Raw genomic sequence first — 20,526 nt, 5'->3', positions numbered from 1 at the left:
TCTGATAATTTACAGACAACACTGTGACTTTGCAATCTTGGAAGTAAATCTGTTTTAAGATACAACTTAGATTCGCATTTATTTTTCCTCAACATACAATTATTGGAATTAGCAGCTGATAGGACATTGGAAACAGATTCAATCGTAACTTTCAAAAGGAAATTGGAGATTTACTTAAAAAGGAAAATAATCTTGCTGGGCTAAGAATAGGGGGGGGGGGACTAATTGGAAAGCTCTTTCAACATGCCAGCAACATCCTGTTGAGTATAATTCTCAGATTCTTAGACATTCTGTTTAACTAAACCTTCAATTTCCATTGTTTTGTAAACATACAGGAGATGGGAAAGTCTGAAACCAAAAATGAATTGGAGGAAAAGGAGGCATCAAAGAATGATCCGGAAATACTGAAAGTGAGTGTCTCCTATTGTGAATTCTGCAGTTCACCGGATGCAGAATGAAAGGAAATGATAAGAGAAAGTAACATTCACCAATGATTGACTCTGACCGTTTCCCTCACTAAGTATATTGGAAAGCCTTGTGTTGAGCTATGGCTGAAAGTTTCTTGTTTAAAATATTGGTTTATTTTATCCTGGAGAATTGTGCCTCATTTAGGCAACCACACTTTTGGAACGATGTGAAGGCAGAGGATGAGAAAAGATTAACAAGAATGGCTTTGAGGATGATAGAGTTCAGTTATGGGGATCGATTGGAGAAGTTGGAACTGTTCTCCTTGGAGACGAGAAGGTGAAGGAAGAAACTTGATAGGGGTCTGGATAGAGTAGAAGAGTGAGTGGCACAGTGGTTAGCACTGCTGCCTCACAGCGCCAGAGATCCAGGTTCAATTACAGCCTTGTGTGACTGTCTATGTGGAGTTTGCACTGTCTCCACGTGTCTGCGTGGGTTTCCTCCAGATGCTATGATTTCCTCATACAATCCAAGATGTGCAGGTTAGGTGGATTGGCCATGCTAATCAATAATAATCTTTTGGATACAGAACTGGCTAGGTCATAGAAGGCAGAGGGTAGCAATGGAAGGGTGCTTTTCTAATTGGAGGGCTGTGACTAGTGTTGTTCCGCAGGGATCCGTGCTGGGAACTTTGCTGTTCATAGTATATATAAATGATTTGGAGGAAAATGTAACTGGTCTGATTAGTAAGCTTGCAGACGACACAAAGGCATGCCAAAGGTAGTTGGAATTGCGGATAGCGATGAGGACTGTCAGAGGATACAGCAGGATTTAGATTGTTTGGAGACTGGGGCGAAGAGATGGCGGATGGAGTTTAATCTGGGCAAATGTGAGGTAATGCATTTTGGAAGGTCTAATGCAGGTAGGGAATATACAGTGAATGGTAGAACCCAGGTGGAGAAGGTAGTCAAGAAGGCATACGGCATGCTTGCCTTCACTGGCCGGGGCATTGAGTATAAGAATTGGCAAGTCATTTGCAGCTGTATAGAACCTTAGTTAGGCCACACTTGGAGTATAGTGTTCAATTCTGGTCGCCACACTACCAGAAGGATGTGGAGGCTTTAGAGAGGGTGCAGAAGAGATTTACCAGGATGTTGCCTGGTATGGAGGGCATTAGCTATGAGGAGCGGTTGAATAAACTCGGTTTGTTCTCACTGGAACGACGGAGGTTGAGGGGCGACCTGATAGAGGTCTACAAAATTATGAGGGGCATAGACAGAGTGGATAGTCAGAGGCTTTTCCCCAGGGTAGAGGGGTCAATTACTAGGGGGCATAGGTTTAAGGTGTGAGGGGCAAGGTTTAGAGGAGATGTACGAGGCACGTTTTTTACACAGAGGGTAGTGGGTGTCGGGAACTCGCTGCCGGAGGAGGTGGTGGAAGCAGGGACGATACTGACATTTAAGGGGCATCTTGACAAATACATGAATAGGATGGGATAAGAGGGATATGGACCCAGGAAGTGTAGAAGATTTTAGTTTAGACGGGCAGCATGGTCGGCACGGGCTTGGAGGACCGAAGGGCCTGTTCCTGTGCTGTACTTTTCTTTGTTCTTTGTTCTTTGTTTATTGTCACAATTAGGCTTACATTAACACTACAATGAAGTTACTGTGAAAATCCCCCGTGTCGCCACACTCCGGCGCCTGCTTGGGTACACAGAGGGAGAATTCAGAATGTTCAAATTACCGAAGAAATTGCCCCTTAGTGTCCAAAGGATAGGTGGGTATAGGGCTGTGGTGTGGGCCTATGTAGGGTGTTCTTTCAGAGGGTCGGTGCAGGCTCGCTGGGCCAAATGACCTCCTTCTGCACTGGAGGGATTCTGTGAATTAATAAAAAGTGCAGGTGATTGGAATGAGCTGCATTGCTCTTAAAGAGAGCTGGTAAAGACCCAGTGGGCCAAATGGCCTCCTGCTGAACTGTAACCATCTGTCATTTTGTAACTTCACTCAACATGCAGGTTACACTTTCGGTGATGGAGTGGGGAACCCACAACTAGTACAGTGGTTAGCGCTGTTGCTTCACAGCGCCAGGGTCCCAGGTTCGATTCCCGGCTTGGGTCACTGTCTGCGGAGTCTGCACCTTCTCCCTGTGTCTGTGTGGGATTACTCTGGGTGCTCTGGTTTCCTCCCACAGGTCCCGAAATAAGTGCTTGTTAGGTAATTTGGACATTCTGAATTCTCCGTCTGTGTGCCCGAACAGGCGCTGGAATGTGGCGACTAGGGGCTTTTCACAGTAACCTCATTGCAGTGTTAATGTAAGCCTACTTGTGACAATAATAAAGATTATTATTATGATGCCTCTGAAAGCCAGGTCCACTGTGGCCAGGAATAATGAAGAGTAACCAGAGATTCAGGCGAAAGGGAGCCGGGTATGGGAGATATTTCTTTATTGCTGTGTGACCTATCTGTCGATGTCAGATCACATGAAAATATTTGGTCTTTTATGCTTATTGTCCTATTACTCCCAGAGTTAAGATGGCGGGGGTGTGCTGATGTCACTGGGTTAGTAACCCAGGGGCACAGACTGCTGTTCTACAGACTGCCCACCACGGCAGCTGGTGGAATTTAAATTTGATAAATCTGGACTATCAAAGCTAATCTCAGTAATGGTGAAACTACCAGATTGTCATTAAAACCCCATCTGGTTCACTTTAGGGAAGGAAATCTGCTGTCCTTACCTGATCTGGCCTATACATGACTCCAGACCCATAGTGGTTGATTGTTAACTGCCCTCTGAAAAGGCCTGGCTAATTATAGTCAGCGACGCCCACATCCCATGACAGAATAGATTTAAAAAAGATGGGTATTTATGACTGGTGAGGGCAGCACGGTGGCCTAGTGGTTAGCACAGCTGCCTCACGGCGCTGAGGTCCCAGGTTCGAATCCCGGCTCTGGGTCACTGTCCGTGTGGAGTTTGCACATTCTCCCCGTGTCTGCGTGGGTTTCGCCCCCACAACCCAAAAAAATGTGCAGAGTAGGTGGATTGGCTACGCTAAATTGCCCCTTAATTGGAAAAATAATTGGGTAATCTAAATTTAAAAATTTTTTTTTTATGACTGGTGGCTTCATGATCACCATTACTGAAATTAGTATTTCATTGCAGATTTAAGCCCACAGGCAAGTTTACTCAACCAATCAGTGTCATTTTCTCTACATGTGCCATTTCAAAGGTACTTTATTGGGTATAAAGCCTTGGGGTGTCCTGAGGTGGGGAAAAACACTATATACATGTAGACGTTTATTGGAAGTGATGTTGGATTTGGGTTTATTTACAGAACGCATCATTGGATATCATTGATATTGGAAAAGGCTGGAAGATGCAGTCGGAGAAACCTCACTTAGTGAGTCTAGGTCGTGGGCGACTCAGTATAGCTATTACACTGCTACCAATAAACGAAGGTATGGAATAGATACCTGCAAACTCTGGATAAATGGCAATTGTCCACCTGGCTTGTACAAAGTAGCAACCTTGAATGTATTGACATGTTTTAGAATATAAAGGAATTGTACTCCCGAATCACAATCTTTCAGAACATAAATCATGGAACTTAGGAGTAGGAGCAGGCCATTCGGCCCCTTGGGCCTACTCCATCATTTGATAAGATCATGGCTGGTCTGGTTATTGTCTCAGTTGCGCTTTTCTGGCTTTCCCCCTGTAACCCGACACTCCCTTTTCACTCTGAAATGCATCTAACCCAGCCTTGAATATATTGAATGAGTCGAATATGAACTGTTCATAATATAATTATATCCTTTTTCAAATAAGGAGACAAAAACTTACACAATGTGGTTTCCCCAAGGCTCTGTACAACTGGAGTAAAACTTCCCTATTTTTATATTCTATTGCCCTCGCACGACACACCAACATTCCATTTACCTTCCTAATCACCTGCTTCCTGCTTGACCTGTGGACTAACTTGTGGGTGTTTCATGCATTCAGACACCCAGATCCCTCTGCAGCTCCGAGTTCTACAATCCCTCTCTATTTTAATAATATACTGATTTATTGATCTTCCTGCCAAAGTGGACAAGTTCACATTTTCCCACATTATATTCCACCTGCCAATCTCTTAACCTGTCTATATCTCCTTACTTCCTCATGTCAACTTACTTTCCTGTATATCTTGGTGCCATCAGCAAATTTAGTAAACATGCATTCGACCCCATTATCCAAGTCATTGCTATAGTTTGTAAATAGTTGAGGTCCCAGCACTGATTCCTGTGATACTTGACTCGCTACACCTTACTAACCTTAAAATGACACATTGATCCCGACTCTCTGCTTCCTGTTAGCTAAGCAATCCTCTTTCCATGATAATGGCTGGGATTCTCCGAAATCCCGGCCAAGTATTGACGCCTGTGTAAATACTGAAGTGGTGTACGCCGGCGTCAATGGGCCTCCTGGCCCAGCAATTCAGCGGTGTTCAGGGGGCTCGCACGGTGCCGGAGTGCTGCGTGTTGCTTCGGCGCTGAAAGGAGGCCCTGCACAGCCGGCGCGGGTCCGCGCATGTGCGTGGTGACCATCTCCGCACCGGCGCCAAGCAACATGTCGGAGACCTACAGCGGGCTCGCGCGGAAGGAGGTAGGCCCCCTCCAGATCGCGGGCGCCCGCCGATCGGAAGCCCCCGATCGCATGCCTGGACCCCGTGGAGGTCACCCCCTGAGTCAGATCCGCCCGCCCCCCCATCAAAATGTCCACCATGGCCGCGGGTCCAAACTCATGCCGGGCGGTACCATAGAACATAGAACAGTACAGCACAGAACAGGCCCTTCGGCCCTCGATATTGTGCCGAGCAATGATCACCCTACTCAAACCCACGTATCCACCCTATACCCGTATGAAAGAGGCCCCGTGGCAATTCTCTGCGGTCGACTGGCTGAACTTCCGCCGAGTTCCAGCTAGTCCTGCCGGCGTGGTTCCAACCTGGTACCGCCCGGCATGAGTTTGGACCCGGGTATACCCCCCTTAACCTTACTTTTTTTTAGGACACTACGGGCAATTTAGCATGGCCAATCCACCTAACCCGCACATCTTTGGACTGTGGGAGGAAACCGGAGCACCCGGAGGAAACCCACGCACACACGGGGAGGACGTGCAGACTCCGCACAGACAGTGACCCAAGCCGGGAATCGAACCTGGGACCCTGGAGCTGTGAAGCATTTATGGTAACCACCATGCTACCGTGCTGCCCGAAATGTCCACCATGGCCGCGGGTCCAAACTCATGCCGGGCGGTACCAGGTTGGAACCACGCCGGCAGGACTAGCTGGAACTCGGCGGAGAATTGCCACGGGGCCTCTTTCAGCGGCCCTGACCGGCGCCGTGGCGACAGCGCGATTGGTGCGATTCTCTGGTCGCCGGAGAATCGCGCCCCAGCGTCGGAGTGGTGTGGCGGGAATTTCCCGTGTCCCCGCCGCTTCTCTGACATGGCGCGGGCTCGGAGAATCCCGCCCTATATGTTCCTCCCAACACCACATGCTCTTACCTTTGATGTGACACCTTATCAAATCCTTGGAAATTCAAGTGCACCACAACTACAGTTCCCTTTTATTCACCTTGCTTATTCCTTCCTCGAAGAATTGTACTAAATTAGTACAGACTGTCTTTGTCTTTTACATGTTAACTCTATCTAATCAAATTATGACATTCTAAATATCCTGCTATAACCGGATTCTCATCGTTTCCCTCTGACAGATGTCTTGGGCTAATTGGCCAGTAGTTTCCCTATTTCTATCCCCCCTGCTTTCTTGAATTAAGTTATGTTTTCAGTTTTCCAATCCAATTCCAGAATCTAAAGAATTTTGGAAGATTGTAACCAATGCTTTACCATCTTTCCAGCCAATTCCTTTAAGACCCTAGGATGCTGGTCATCAGGCAGCACGTGGTACAGTGGTTAGTACTGTTGCCTCACAGAGCCAGGGACTCGGGTTCAATACCAGCCTTGGGTCACTGTCTGTGTGGAGTTTGCACTTTCTCCCCGTATTTATGTGGGTTAACTTCTGGTGTTCCGGTTCCTCCCACAGTCCAAAGATGCACAGGTTAGGTGGATTGGCCATGCTAAATTGCCCCTTAGCATCCAAAAAAGATGTGTTGGTCAGATTAAGGGCTTAATGGCTAACACGGTAGCACAGTGGTTAGCACTGTCACTTCACAGCGCCAGGGTCCCAGGTTCGATTCCCGGCTTGGGTCACTGCCTGTGCACAGTCTGCACGTTCTCCCCGTGTCTGCGTGGGTTTCCTCCGGGTGCTCAGGTTTCCTCCATCAAATACCAAAAGACGTGCTGTTAGGTGCATTCGACATTCTGAATTCTCCCTCTGTGTACCCGAACAGGCGCCAGAATGTGGCACTCGGGGCTTTTCACAGTAACTTCATTGCAGTGTTAATGTCAGCTTACTTGTGACATTAAAGTAGGCGGGGGAGTGAGCTTGGGTGAAGTGCTCTTTCAGAGGGTCGGTGCAGACCCGATGGGCTGAATGGTCTCCTGCACCGTGGATTCTATCCTATCAGGTCCAGGGAGTTGACAGCGGTTTATATCTAATAGTTTTCCCTCATGATGATGATAGTTTTAAGTTTCTCTCTTCCGTTTACCTCTTGATTTTCAAGTGTCTGTGGAAAGTTGTCTTGCACAAATCTTCCACAGTGAAGATGGACACATAGAACATAGAACAGTACAGCACAGAACAGGCCCTTCGGCCCTCGATGTTGTGCCGAGCAATGATCACCCTACTCAAACCCACGTATCCACCCTATACCCGTAACCCAACAAACCCCCCCCTTAACCTTACTTTTTAGGACACTACGGGCAATTTAGCCTGGCCAATCCACCTAACCCGCACATCTTTGGACTGTGGGAGGAAACCGGAGCACCCGGAGGAAACCCACGCACACACGGGGAGGACGTGCAGACTCCGCACAGACAGTGACCCAGCCGGGAATCAAACCTGGGACCCTGGAGCTGTGAAGCATTTATGCTAACCACCATGCTACCCTGCTGCTCCTTGCTACCGTGCTGCCCCAAATATATACCTGTTCAACACTTTGTTTTTCCTCTGTTATTAAACAATGGGATGTGCAGTACTTCAGAGATCATTTGAGAATCCAGTAGTAGTAGGAAGAGGAGTCAAACAGAACATAGGCATTTGATAATTTTAAATAATTCTTTCATGGGATGTGGGCATTGCTGACAAGACCAGTATTTGTTGCCCACCCCGAATTGCCTTTGATATGAACGTCTTAACCATTGCTGTGGGGCTCGAGTCACATATAGGCCAGACCAGGGAAGGACAGCAGATTTCCTTCCCAAGAGGACATTATTTCTAGTGGTGTTCCGCAGGGATCAGTGCTGGGACCTTTGCTGTTTGTAATATATATAAATGATTTGGAGGAAAATGTAACTGGTCTGATGAATAAGTTTGCGGACGACACAAAGGTTGGTGGAATTGCGGATAGCAATGAGGACTTTCAGAGGATACAGCAGGATTTAGATCGGTTGGAGACTTGGGCGGAGAGATGGCAGATGGTGCTTATCCAGACAAATGTGAGGTATTGCACTTTGGAAGCTTTAATACAGGTGGGAATTGCACAGTAAATGGCAGAACACTTCAGTGTATTGACAGGCAGAGGGATCTGGGTGTACAGGTCCACAGGTCACTGAAAGTGGTAGCGCAGGTAGAGAAGGTAGTCAAGAAGGCATGCGGCACACTTGCCTTCATCGGCCAGAACATTGAGTATAAGAATTGGCAAGTCATGTTGCAGCTGTATCGAACCTTAGTTAGGCCACACTTGGAGTATAGTGTTCAAATCTGGTCGCCACACTACCAGAAGGATGTGGAGGCTTTGGAGAGGGTGCAGAAAAGGGCACTGTTGCCTGGTGTGGAGGGCATTAGCTATGAGGAGAAGTCAGACAAATTGCCACCACCCGAAGTCCCCAAATTCCAGAATTTATTAATTGAATTTAAATTTCACCAGCTGCCTTGGTGGCATTTGAAGCCATGTCCCCAGAGCTACAGCCTGGGCCTCTGGATTATTCATCCAGTGACGTTACCACTACACCACTATCCACACAGGAGTGAACTGATCAGGACAGTCAACTCTCTCTGACCTTATTCAAAGATCATAGAATCCCTACAGTGCAGAAGGAGGCCATTCAGTCCATCAAGTCTACATCAACCCTCTGAAGGAGCACTCTACCCAGGCCCTATCCCCGTAACCCCACCTAACCTCCACATCTTTGGATACTAAGGGGCAATTGATCATGGCCAATCCACTTAACCTGCACATCTTTGGACTTATTCCTGGATATTTGACTGACGAGACCATTACCTGAACCACCCAGTTGAAGGTTAATATTCGGTTAAATTCCTGGAAGTGTTGATCAGTTTCAATCTGCAGACAAACTGAATTCAGCAGGCTGCAGTGTTTAATCCCTGCTCTGTGCTGTGTTGCCTCAATGCAGACAGGGTGGAGGTAGGGGCTCCAGTAAAGGTCAGCTCCCCTGGGTTAGGGAGGGAAGAGTCAGCGAGCAAAGTCCCAACTCCTGCTCACCAGCTGTGGTTCCGACTGCTGAGGAAGACAAGCTGTGCTGCTTGCTGCGAGTTGCTGACAGAGTTTGATTAACTCAGTAAGCAGAAAGACTAGGCTTCTCACCTTTACTCTCTCGCTGCGTGTGTGTGTGTGTGTGTGTGTGTCTGCCTGTGCGTGCGTGTGTTTGTGTGTGCGTGCGAATGTGTGTGTGCATCTGTATGTCTCTCTCTCTGCTGTAAACACACTCATTCATCAGAATGAAGAACAACACCCAGCGAAGATTTGTGCGACATCCAAACTGAATTGTGGTTTGACTTTAATCATCGAATTAATCTTCACACCAGACGCAACAGTGGGCCGGAGGTAATGATTGAAAATAGATTGATATTGATTTAATAGATATTGATTATTTCAAAGTGAGGGCTCACAATATTGAATTTGAAAATAAAAATCTCTATTGTTTCTACCATTGCTCAATTCCACAGGGTTTGATGTAAAAGGAGTCAATGAGTTCAGCCCAGAAGGAAAGTGATTTGATATGTGTTCTCAGCAATGTGGTAATATTACAGCTTGTTCTGTTCCTCACAGAGCCAGTGTAAATCCATGGCGGGGTTACTTGAAGCTCCATAGAATATGCCTGACTCTAGAGCTGGATAAACGGATAAACTAAACACAGGACATAAAGTAAACAAGTTCAGGAAAGAATCCAATTTCTGTGGGGCTGGTTTAGCTCACCAGGCTAAATCGCTGGCTATTAAAGCACGTCAGCAGCACGGTTCGATTCCCGTACCAGCCTCCCCGGACAGGCGCCGGAATGTGGCGACTAGGGGCTTTTCACAGTAACTTCATTGAAGCCTACTCGTGACAATAAGCGATTTTCATTTCATTTCATTTCATTTCATTTGCATCAACCCTTGTTTTTGTTGTTTATTCTGAGATCTGAGTGACCTCTGTGTTTATGCTGATATATGCTGAGGGGAGGGGTTGGAATATCTGCCTGTGAGTCATAGGCAGCTGGATCGATCAATTTGGAACTGAAATATCCCAAGGAGAATTTCCAACATCCATCTTCTTTAACTTGCTTCTGGGTGTCATCTTCCCATATCTCTATCACCCCATCCCCTTCTCCGAACTGTCTGCTCTTCCCAATCTTGCCTCTTGTGCATTCTCAGTCTCTCTGTGCCTCGAAGCTCCATGTCCTGGAAATACTCCCGAAACTATTCTGCCTTTCCTTGAGGACCTGTCGGAAATCAGCGAACTTTCACATCTCCCTCTTTCCCATGGCCTCCATTTCTACCTGATTCCACCGCTGTGAAGCACCTTGGGGAATTTCTTCACATGAGAGATGCTACATAAATGCAAATCTTTCATGATATTAATCAATCATCTTTCCTAGTTCTTCATTTTCTTGATATTACATAAGAACATAAGAACTAGGAGCAGGAGTAGGTCATCTGGCCCCTCGAGCCTGCTCTGCCATTCAGTGAGATCATGGCTGATCTTTTGTGGACTCAGCTCCACTTTCCCACCCTAACACCATAACTCTTTATTCCTTTATTCTTCAAAAAACTATCTATCTTTATCTTAAAAACATTTAATGAAGGAGCCTCAACTGCTTCACTGGGCAAGGAATTCCATAGATTCACAACCCTTTGGGTGAAGAAGTTCCTCCTCAGCTCAGTCCTAAATCTACATCCCCTTAGTTTGAGGCTGTGCCCCCTAGTTCGGCTTTCACCCGCCAGTGGAAACAACCTCCCCAATCTATCCTATCTATGATAAACACCAGCACAAACGTTGGGCTGAATGGTCTGTTTCTGCGCTGTATGTTTTAGCGAGAGGGCAGTGCCATGGAGCAATAGTTGGAAGATGTGCACAAAATGTGTTTGAGACAGCATCAACTCCGCATCAACATCGGAACCAAGATCCTGTCACCTGGATTAAGAATTTCAGACTAATTGTCCCGAATGTAATGGTTTGTTTTTCATCCTCAGGTAAGACCAGGATTGGCACGGAAGATGCTCCAGTACCTCAGGACATTATATTACAAGGTGAAGACGTGGAGGCTGAGCACTGTTACATTGAAAATTGGAAGGGGCTGATCAAGCTGTACCCCTGTGGAAATTTCTGCACCATGGAAGGGTTTATGGTAAAAGAACCCACTCAACTGACACAGGGTAGGTGCAGTTTGCGCCATCTAATCTTTAATTTTTATTTTTTCTTTGTTTTAAAAAGAAATTTAGAGTACACAATTGATTTTTCCAATTAAGGGGCAACTAACGTGGCTAATTCACCTACCCTGCACATCTTTGTGTTGTGGGGGCGAAACCCACGCAAACACGGGGAGAATGTGCAAACTCCACACAGACAGTGACCCAGAGCCGGGATTGAACCTGGGACCTCAGTGCTGTGAGGCAGCAATGCTAACCCACTGCGCCACCATGCTGCCCCCCCCCCCCCCTCCAATCTTAATTGACATTGGCACATTATTTTGAATTTCAAGGGGTCAGTGTGCCATGCCCCAGGTTGGTGATTGAGCCAGGCTGGGCGAGTGTGCCAGGCTGATGAGTGTGCCAGGATGGCGAGGGAACCACGCTGGCACGCATTCCAGGCCTGTGAGTGTGCCAGGCTGGCGAGGGCGCCATACCAGCTAATGTCCCAGGCCTGTGAGCATGATAGGTTGGCAAACATGCAAGACCAGCATTTGTGCCAGGATGACGACGAGCATGCCAGGGTGGAATGTGTGCCAGGCTGGAGTGTGTGCCAGGCTGGAGTGTGTGCCAGGCTGGAGTGTGTGCCAGGCCAGGCTGGTGAGCGTGGCAGGCTGTGAGCATGCCAGAGGGCTATGGGATAATGGTCATGTTTGTGGGGGTGACATTGTCCACGGGTGGGTCGTGACCGACACGCTCACTTAGAGATCGGGGCACCCTTTCAAAATGGCGGCCCAATATTGGAGTTCAGCTCCCCAGTGAGGAAAAAGTTTCAAAGGCGGGAATCTCCGGCACCGCTCGCTCGCCAACCAGAAATTCCCACCCGAGGTCAATGGGCCTTTACATGGTCTGTGGCGATCTTGCAGCGGGCGGGGCAGAAGAATCCTGCTCCAAGTGTGGGCTAAACCGGTGAGAAACTCCCCAGGGCCCAAAAAACTGACTAAGTGTCGTTTGATAGCGGTGGGGAACTCGCCGACACGCCGGCGGGAAACTCCCTGAAACAACTGCCACAAATCAACATCAAATGTTTTCCATTCAATTCCACCCCCACTCTCTCACCCCTTGATGTCTTTCGTGTCTAGAAATCTATCACTTTCCTTCAGTGCTTGGGCTCCAGCTATTCACAATATACATCAATGATTTGGATGAGATAACTAATGTAATATTTCCAAATTTGCTGACAAATGAAAGTTGATGGGAATGTGAATGGTGAGAAGGATCCCGTACCAGCCTCCCCGAACAGGCGTCGGAATGTGGCGACTAGGGGCTTTTCACAGTAACTTCATTGAAGCCTATTCGTGACAATAAGCGATTTTGGGCAGCATGGTAGCATAGTGGTTAGCATCAATGCTTCACAGCTCCAGGGTCCCAGGTTCGGTTCCCGGCTGGGTCACTGTCTGTGCGGAGTCTGCACGTCCTCCCCGTGTGTGCGTGGGTTTCCTCCGGGTGCTCCGGTTTCCTCCCACAGTCCAAAGATGTGCGGGGTTAGGTGGATTGGCCATGCTAAATTGCCCGTAGTGTCCTAAAAAAAAAAGTAAGGTTAAGGGGGAGTTGTTGGGTTACGGGTATAGGGTAGATACGTGAGTTTGAGTAGGGTGCTCATTGATCGGCACAACATCGAGGGCTGAAGGGCCTGTTCTGTGCTGTACTGTTCTAAATTCTAAAGGATGTTATGAGGCTTTAAGGTGATTTAGACAAGTCGGGTGAGTGGACAAATAGAGGGCGGATGCAGTATAACGTGGATAAATGTGAAGTTATCGACAGAAGGAAAAACAGAATGGCAGACTTATATCTTAATGGTGATCGATTGGGAAATGTTGACAGACAAAGGGACCTGGGTGTCCTTGCACACAAGTCACTGAAAGCAAGCATGCTGGAGCAGCCAGCAAACAGAAAGGAAAAAGGTATTGGCCTTCATTGCAAGCGAACTTGAGTACAGGAGCAAAGATGTCTTACTGCAGCTGGACAAGGCCTTGGTGAGACCACAGCCAGGGCATTGTGTACAGTTCTGGACTCCTTACCTAAGAAAGGATATACTTGCCAGAGAGGGAGTGCAGCGAAGGTTCACCAGACTGATCCCTGGGATGGGAGGATTGTCGTGTGAGGAGAGATTAGGATGACTGGGTTTGTATTTACTGGAGTTTAGAAGAATGAGTGGGGATCTGATTGAAACGTATAACATTCTGGCAAGGCTGGACAGACCGGCAGGGATGTTGTTTACTCGGACTAGGGGTTTAGAACAAGGGGTCACAGTCTCAGGATACAGACTGAGATTAGGAGAAATTTCTTCACTCAGAGGGTGCTGGAATTCTCTCTCACAGGAGGCTGTGGGGGCCAAGACACTGAGCATTTATTTAGACCATGAGCAATAAGTGACCTGCTTCTGAACCCTGCAGAACCTTATTGAGAACAGTTCGTAAAAACACCCATCAACCATTTCCTTCCTGTCACTCAACCAAATTTGGATCAAACTTGCCATTTTCCCTTGGATCCCATGAGCTTTAACCTTTCTGACCAGTGTGCTATGTGGGGTCTTGCCAAAAGCCAATTGGATATACAATTGGCTTGATGGTAGGAAGCAGAGGGTAATGGTGGAAGGATGCTTGTCACACTGGACACCTGTGACTAATGGTGTGCCTCAGGGGTCAGGGGTCAGTGCTGGGCCCATTGCTGTTTGTTATCTATATCAACGATTTGGATGAGAATGTCAAAGGCATGATCAGTAAGTTTGCAGATGACACTAAAGTAGGTGGTATTGTAGACCGTGAGGAAAGTTATCAATACAGATAATTGTGAGGTGTTGCATTTTGGAAAGTCAAATCAAGATAAGACTTTCACAGTGAATGCTAGGACCTTCGGGTGTATCATGGAACAGAGGGGCCTTGGAGTTCAGGTACATGGTTCTCTAAAGGTGGAGTCGCAGGTAGATAGGGGAATGATGAAGCTTTTGGCATGCTGGCCTTCATCAGTTAGGGCATTGAGTATAGAAGTTAGGAGGTTATGTTGCACAATACGCCAGGACGTTGGTGAGGCCGCACCTGCAGTATTGTGTTCAGTTCGGGTTGCCTTGCTATGGTAAAGATGTTATTAAAGTGGAGAGCCTTCAGGGACTATGGACAAATATACCAAAGTATATGGCAGTACGACCGTGTTACAAATCTGAAGCAACAGGTGAATGAGCCGAGCTATATTCATACCGCCCTTTGTCTCTCGGATCTTCCCAGTGTCAGACCATTCATTGATTAATTCCTTGTCACATTACTCCTTCCAAAGTGTATGACCTCACACTTTTCAGGGTTAAATTCCATCAGCCACATTTCTGCCCATTTGTCCATCCCACCTGTATCTTCTTGTAACCCAAGATACTCAACCTCACTGTTAACCGCCCGGCCAGTCTTTGTGTCATCCGCAAACGTACTGATCCTACCCCCCACATAGTCATCTATGTTGTTTATATCAATGGCAAACACAAGAATCCAGCACGGATCCCTGTGGTACACCACTGGTCACTGGCTTCCAGTCACTAAAATTCTGTCATCACCCTTTGTCTCCTATTAAGCCAATTTTGAATCCACCTTTTGAATCCACCTTATCAAGTTACCCTAATCCAGCTCCTTGCCTGCTCCAAAAATGAATTCAAATTGAATCCAATTCATGGTTCCCACAAGAGAGACATCCCAGATCCAGGCATTACACCTGACCTCATGCTCATCTTAGCCAAAAGGCTGAGAAACAATGCCCAAGCAATGTTGGCGTCAGTGCCATGCATTGTCGGTGCCATCTCCTGCACCCACAGCTTCTGGGACTCCTCCAATCGGCTATGGACCTGCTAGAGGATCACTGACATCACCCTCTGAATATCATGGCCACACCCCATCGTCTGCATCAGCTCCGGGTAAACCTGGTCCAGAGGCTCAGCATCTGGCTGGAACCCAGCTGGGTCCTGGGATCCAGCAGCCGTCCCGACTATTGTCTCGCCTGGATGTTCTTGTCTCCACCTGATGTGCATCAGTGTGGTGCTCACTAGATTGTGCCCAGAAGCCTGTACACTACTGTTGCCCACCGAGGTGTGTATCTCTGTGCTGGTGGAGCGTGGGGGTAACAGTCATGATGAAAATCAGGTGGTCTCCTCAAGGTGTTCTCATGGGCGGAGGGGATTGGGGGGGGGGGGGGGGGGGGGGGGGGGGGGGGGGGGGGGGCATGCCAGGTGGGCCGGCACCATCGAATGAGGATCTTGCGGGAGAAAGGACATGTGGTCAATGGGAGGGATGGGTCAGTGTATATGACATTAACAATTCACATCTGGGTGGGGCCGGTGGATCCTCACCTCTACATCGGTGACAGATCTGTCCTTGGACACCCCACTCTGCCACCTCCGAGGGCCATTCCTCGTAGGCTCACCTACAGACAGACTCACCTGTCTGTTGTGGACCACCTTCTCCTGTGGGGTCACAGAGAGGGCATTATGAGGTGCCATTCATTGTGGGGGTGGGGCATTGGAGTATCGGTGGGGGGGGGGGGGGGGGCGGAATGGGGAGTTTTGGGGGATGGGGAGTGTGGACGGGGGGGGTGGGGAATATGGGGTGAATGGGAAGTGTGTGGGAGGTGGGGAGTATGGGTGGGGAGGTGGGGAGTGCGTGGGGGATGGGGAGAATGGGCAGGGGATGGGGAGTTATGGGGGGGTTTAAAACCTACTTAAATGCGCACGGCTTGGTCACGCTCATTGTGGGCAGGATACTGTTCACGTTGCCTCGCAGGGACTTGGGTAGATCCCACGAGGTGTAGTGGCTGCCAGGAAGCGCGCGTGAGGCGCACCCACCATCTTCCGGCCACGTCACGCCACCGGTCAGGCACAACGTGGTCAGTAGATTGCCCCCAGTGTCTCATTCGGCCATTTCAAGGTCAACCGTGACTGTGATCTGGACTCACATGTAGGGCAAACCGGGTAAGTATGGCAGATATCTTCCCTAAAGGAAAACCAGAAACTATCAAAGATAGTTTCATGGTCATCATGACTGAGACAAGTTTTATATTCCAGAGATTCATGAATTGAATTTCAATTCCACCACCTGCTGTAGCGGGATTTGAACCCAAGTCCCCAGAGGATTAGCCTGGGCCTCTGGAATACTCATCCTGTGATATTACCCTCGGCCATCGTCTCCCGTCCATACCATTGTTTAAAAACATTCACCTGAGGAAGGAGCAGTGCTCCGAAAGCTAGTGATTTGAAACAAACCTGTTGGACTTTAACCTGGTGTTGTAAGATTTCTTAATGTGCTCACCCCAGTCCAACGCCGGCATCTCCACTTCATTGTTTAAAAAGGTAGAAAGGGATAGGAACAGATTAATTAGAGAACTACAAACCAAATTGTGGGACACTTGCCTTTGTCAATCAAGGCATAGATTACAAAAGCAGGGAGGTTGTGTTGGAGTTGTATAGAATTTTGCTGAGGCCTCAGCTGGAGTACTGTGTGCAATTCTGGTCGCCACATTATAGGAAGGATGTGATAACATTGGAGGGGGTGCAGAGGCAATTCACCAGGAGGTTGCCTGGGATGGGACATTTAAGTTATGAAGAGAGGTTGGATAGGCTTGGGTTGTTTTCGCTGGAGCAGAGAAGATTGAGGGGTGACCTGATTGAGGTGTAGAAGATTATGAGTAGCATGGACAGGGTGGATAAGGAGCAGCTGTTCCCCTTAGTTGAAGGGTCAGTTACGAGGGGACACAAGTTCAAGGAGGGTTAGGGGTTTTGAGGAAAACCTTTTTACCCAGAGGGTGCTGATGGTCTGGAACGCACTGCCTGGGAGGGTAGTAGAGGCCAGTTGCCTCACATCCTTTAAAAAGTACCTGGATGAGCACTTGGCACATCCATAACATTCAAAGCTATGGGCCAAGTGCTGGCAAATGGCATTAGGTTGGCAGGTCAGGTGTCTTTCATGTGTCGATACAGACTCAATGGGCTGAAGGGCCTCTTCTGCACTGTAGATTCTGTGATAATGTTATCTGTCCTCTCGTTCTCATGAACAGTGGTACCCAGAATTAGATACAATAGCTGAGGCCTCTGGGCAGCATGGTGGCACAGTGCTTAGCTCTGCTGCCTCACGGCGCCGAGGTCCCAGGTTCGATCGTGGCTCTGGGTCACTGTCCTTTTGGAATTTGCACATTCTTCCGTGTCTGCGTGGGTTTCACCCCTCACAACCAACGACGTGCAGCATAGGTGGATTGGCCACGCTAAATTGCCCCTTAGTTGAAAAAAAATAATTGGGTACTCTAAATTTATATTTTAAACATTTTTAAAACGTTGAGGCCGAATCAGTGATTTATAAAGGTTTGATACAGCCTCCTTATTTTTGTACTATTAACAAAACGATGGATCTCAAATGTTTTTTAACAACGATCTCAATTGCCTTCCCACATTCAGTGACTTGGACATACAACCCCCAGGCCTGTTCCTGTAGCCCCTGTAAAATATACAGTGAGTATTGAGCAAGCTGGGAATAGCCAGAATGGCCTCTCGAGTGAGATCACAAATTCTGAGACAGGAACTCAGTGAATTGGTTAATGTCCCTGTGGTAAATATCGTGGTCAGATTAACTCTATATGAAGGTGAATATCTGCAGCGATTTCTACCAGTCCATTTTGGAAGGAAGCCGTTTGGTATTTATTGCAAGGAATGATTTAATTTCCCAGCAATCCTTCCTCGTGTTTAGTGGGATTCCCTCTGCAGTTACGTATGAATCCCCAGGCCAATCATTTAAAACCACTCAGAGATGTGATTGTTTATTCAGCAATCTCGCCTTCCGACAAGGAGGAGGCTGCTTCATAGTCCGAGGTCACCTTTAATCTCTGACTGATAAACTAGAAATTCCACTTCAGATAACTTTCTGAGATATGTAATCATAGCCTCACGGTTACAGCAGGAGGTTAATTCCCATCCTATTCGATTGCAAAATTGAATTCATTAAATCTTTGTGTACTGGTGCCAGCAAATACCCATTAAATCTACTGGATTGTTGGAAAAACACAACTAGTTCACTAATATCCTTCAAGGAAGGGAACATCCCACATCTACCAGAGTATCCAGTGTCAGCAGTGACTCAGTGACACTCACTTCCGAGTCAGCAGTTCCAGGGACTTGAACATTGAATGAACTGCAGTGCTGCACAGTCAGAGGCTCTCGTCTTTCGAATGAGACACACTGAGGCCCCTCAGACGGGTGTAAAAGATCCCATGGCACCATTCTGAAGGAGAGTTGGCGAGTTCTCCCTAATGCACTGGCCAATATTTATTCCTTGACCAGTAATTCTGAAGCAGATCATTTGCTATTTGTGGGATCTTGCTGTGTGAAAATTGACTTTTGTGTGTCCTTACATTACGTTTAGAGTATGTCATTAGTTGAAGCACTTTGGAATGCCCTGATGTTATGAAAGGTGCCATGCAGGTCTGCCTTTCTGTCCGATTCCAATCCCACAATATTTCTGTTGCCCAAACTGACTAGTGTTTATCAATAACTTGACCTTTGAACATGAACTCTCGGTAAATACAGTGAGCTTCACTTTTCATGCCCTTGGGGCAATTAGGAATGGGCAATAACTCGTAGAATCGTTGAATCTACAGTGCAGAAGAAGGTCATTCAGCCCATCAAGTTCCACTGACCCTTCAAAAGAGCCCACTTCCCGCCCTATCCCCATTACCCCACCTAATCTTTGGAACCTGAGGGGCAATTTAGCATGGTCAATTCACTTAACCTGCATACCTTTGGACTGCAAGGATACTGGAGCACCTGGAGGAAACCCACACAGACACGGGGAGAAACTGTAAACTCCACACAAGGCTGGAATTGAACCCGGGACCCTGGAGCTGTGAGACAGCAGTGCTAACCTCTAATTGTGGCCTTGCCAGCAATGGCCACATTGGGGGAGTGTAGTATCCTGCAATGTGCAGCTGATAAACACTGGTTCATATGGGGTTGTGTCTGTGTGTGACTGTGTGTGTTACTGTGTGTGGTAGTCACCACTGATGTATATATTGTATATAGAGGATGTTGGTGTAGGTGTTTTGTGGTAAGGCTCTGCACTACAAGTAGAAAGGCTGGCTCCGCCCAGTAGGCGGAGTATAACTATGTGTGCTCCAGTACAGCAGCCACTTCGCCAGCTGCTCCAGGAGGCCACACATCTTAGTGTAATAAAGCCTCGATTGCATCCAACTCTCGTCTTTGTGTAATTGAGCGTGCATCACTGTGCGTGTTTGTGTGTCTGTGTGTGTGTGTATGTGGACACATCTGTCGGTGTGTCCATCTGTGCGTGTGTGTGTGCACATCTGTTGGCGTGTGTCTCTTTCTGCATGTGTCTGTGCACGTCTGTCATGTGTGTGCATCTGTATGTGTATTGTGTGTGTGTGCATCTGTATGTATGAGTGTATATCTGTGTGTTTCTGCCTGTGTGTCTGTGTGCGTGTCTGTGTGCGCGTGTTTTTGTCTGTGTATGTGTGCGTCAGTATGTATATGTGCTTGTTTCTGTCTGTGCCTATTATGTATGCCGCTTGTGGCAGGGTTTCCTGGGTGGGATTGGGTCAACCTGTGGTCTGTGTTACCTGACCCTCAGCAGAGGGGGTCGTCACAGACAGCACGGTCCTGTGAACTGGGCCCAGCTATCAACCACCCATTTCACACCTCAGCAAGAGCAACAACTTGCATTTCGGTAGCGCCTGGGAGTTTCACAGGAGAACATTGTCACACCCACTTTCCAATCCCAGCAGCAGGGGCGTCCACCCCTAGATGTCTCTGGGAAAGATGTTGATTGTGTGAATGAGCCTGCAGCACCATCGCAGACGCTGGAATGTTGTTTAACGCTCAGCGTTTTCATTGGGGAAAGTCGGAGAGCAGCACCTATTCATTATTGGATTATACACATTCTTCTCTGCACAATAAATGACTCCTAATGAAGGCGGGCTGACTGGATTTAATAAACATGTGGTTTGCAGTCTCTCAAACTGGAACAGCATTTAAACAGGAAACTTCACATTCTTCCAGTCTTCGCAAACAATTCGCAGTGGACGCAGTCTCCGATCTGACTGTCGGCTCCCGGGGGGGGGGGGGGGGGGGGGCAGCTTGGCTTGCTGGAAATTTGGGGTCCTCCCCCCTTGCTGAGGGATGGTGGAGGCGGTGTGGGAGGGGGCTGAACTCTCTCTCTCCAGACTGAAACTGAACTGAAAGTGCCTGGCGTCGATCTCTCACAAGGGACCGGTTGCAACTTCTGAGACAGAGTGTGGCCACATAGCAGCCCCTGGACAGGAGGGAAGGTCAGTGCTTGTACATTACGGACACTCAGTCCGAA

General features: G+C 47.8%; 1 protein-coding gene across 1 annotated transcript in view; it reads left to right on the top strand.

The window, feature by feature from the left end:
* The window catches only part of phldb2b (pleckstrin homology-like domain, family B, member 2b), a 329,018-nt gene that overhangs the window by 71,596 nt on the left and 236,896 nt on the right, over positions 1–20,526 (top strand). Inside the window, exons 3-5 of the mRNA XM_038802341.1 lie at positions 336–410; positions 3,737–3,860; positions 10,976–11,158. Coding sequence (XP_038658269.1) covers positions 336–410; positions 3,737–3,860; positions 10,976–11,158 — 382 coding nt within the window. The remainder of the gene's footprint in view (positions 1–335; positions 411–3,736; positions 3,861–10,975; positions 11,159–20,526) is intronic.

The sequence above is a fragment of the Scyliorhinus canicula genome, chromosome 7, assembly GCF_902713615.1.
Source record: "Scyliorhinus canicula chromosome 7, sScyCan1.1, whole genome shotgun sequence".
Lineage (NCBI taxonomy): Eukaryota > Metazoa > Chordata > Chondrichthyes > Carcharhiniformes > Scyliorhinidae > Scyliorhinus > Scyliorhinus canicula.
This window is presented reverse-complemented; position numbering and strand designations above follow the sequence as displayed.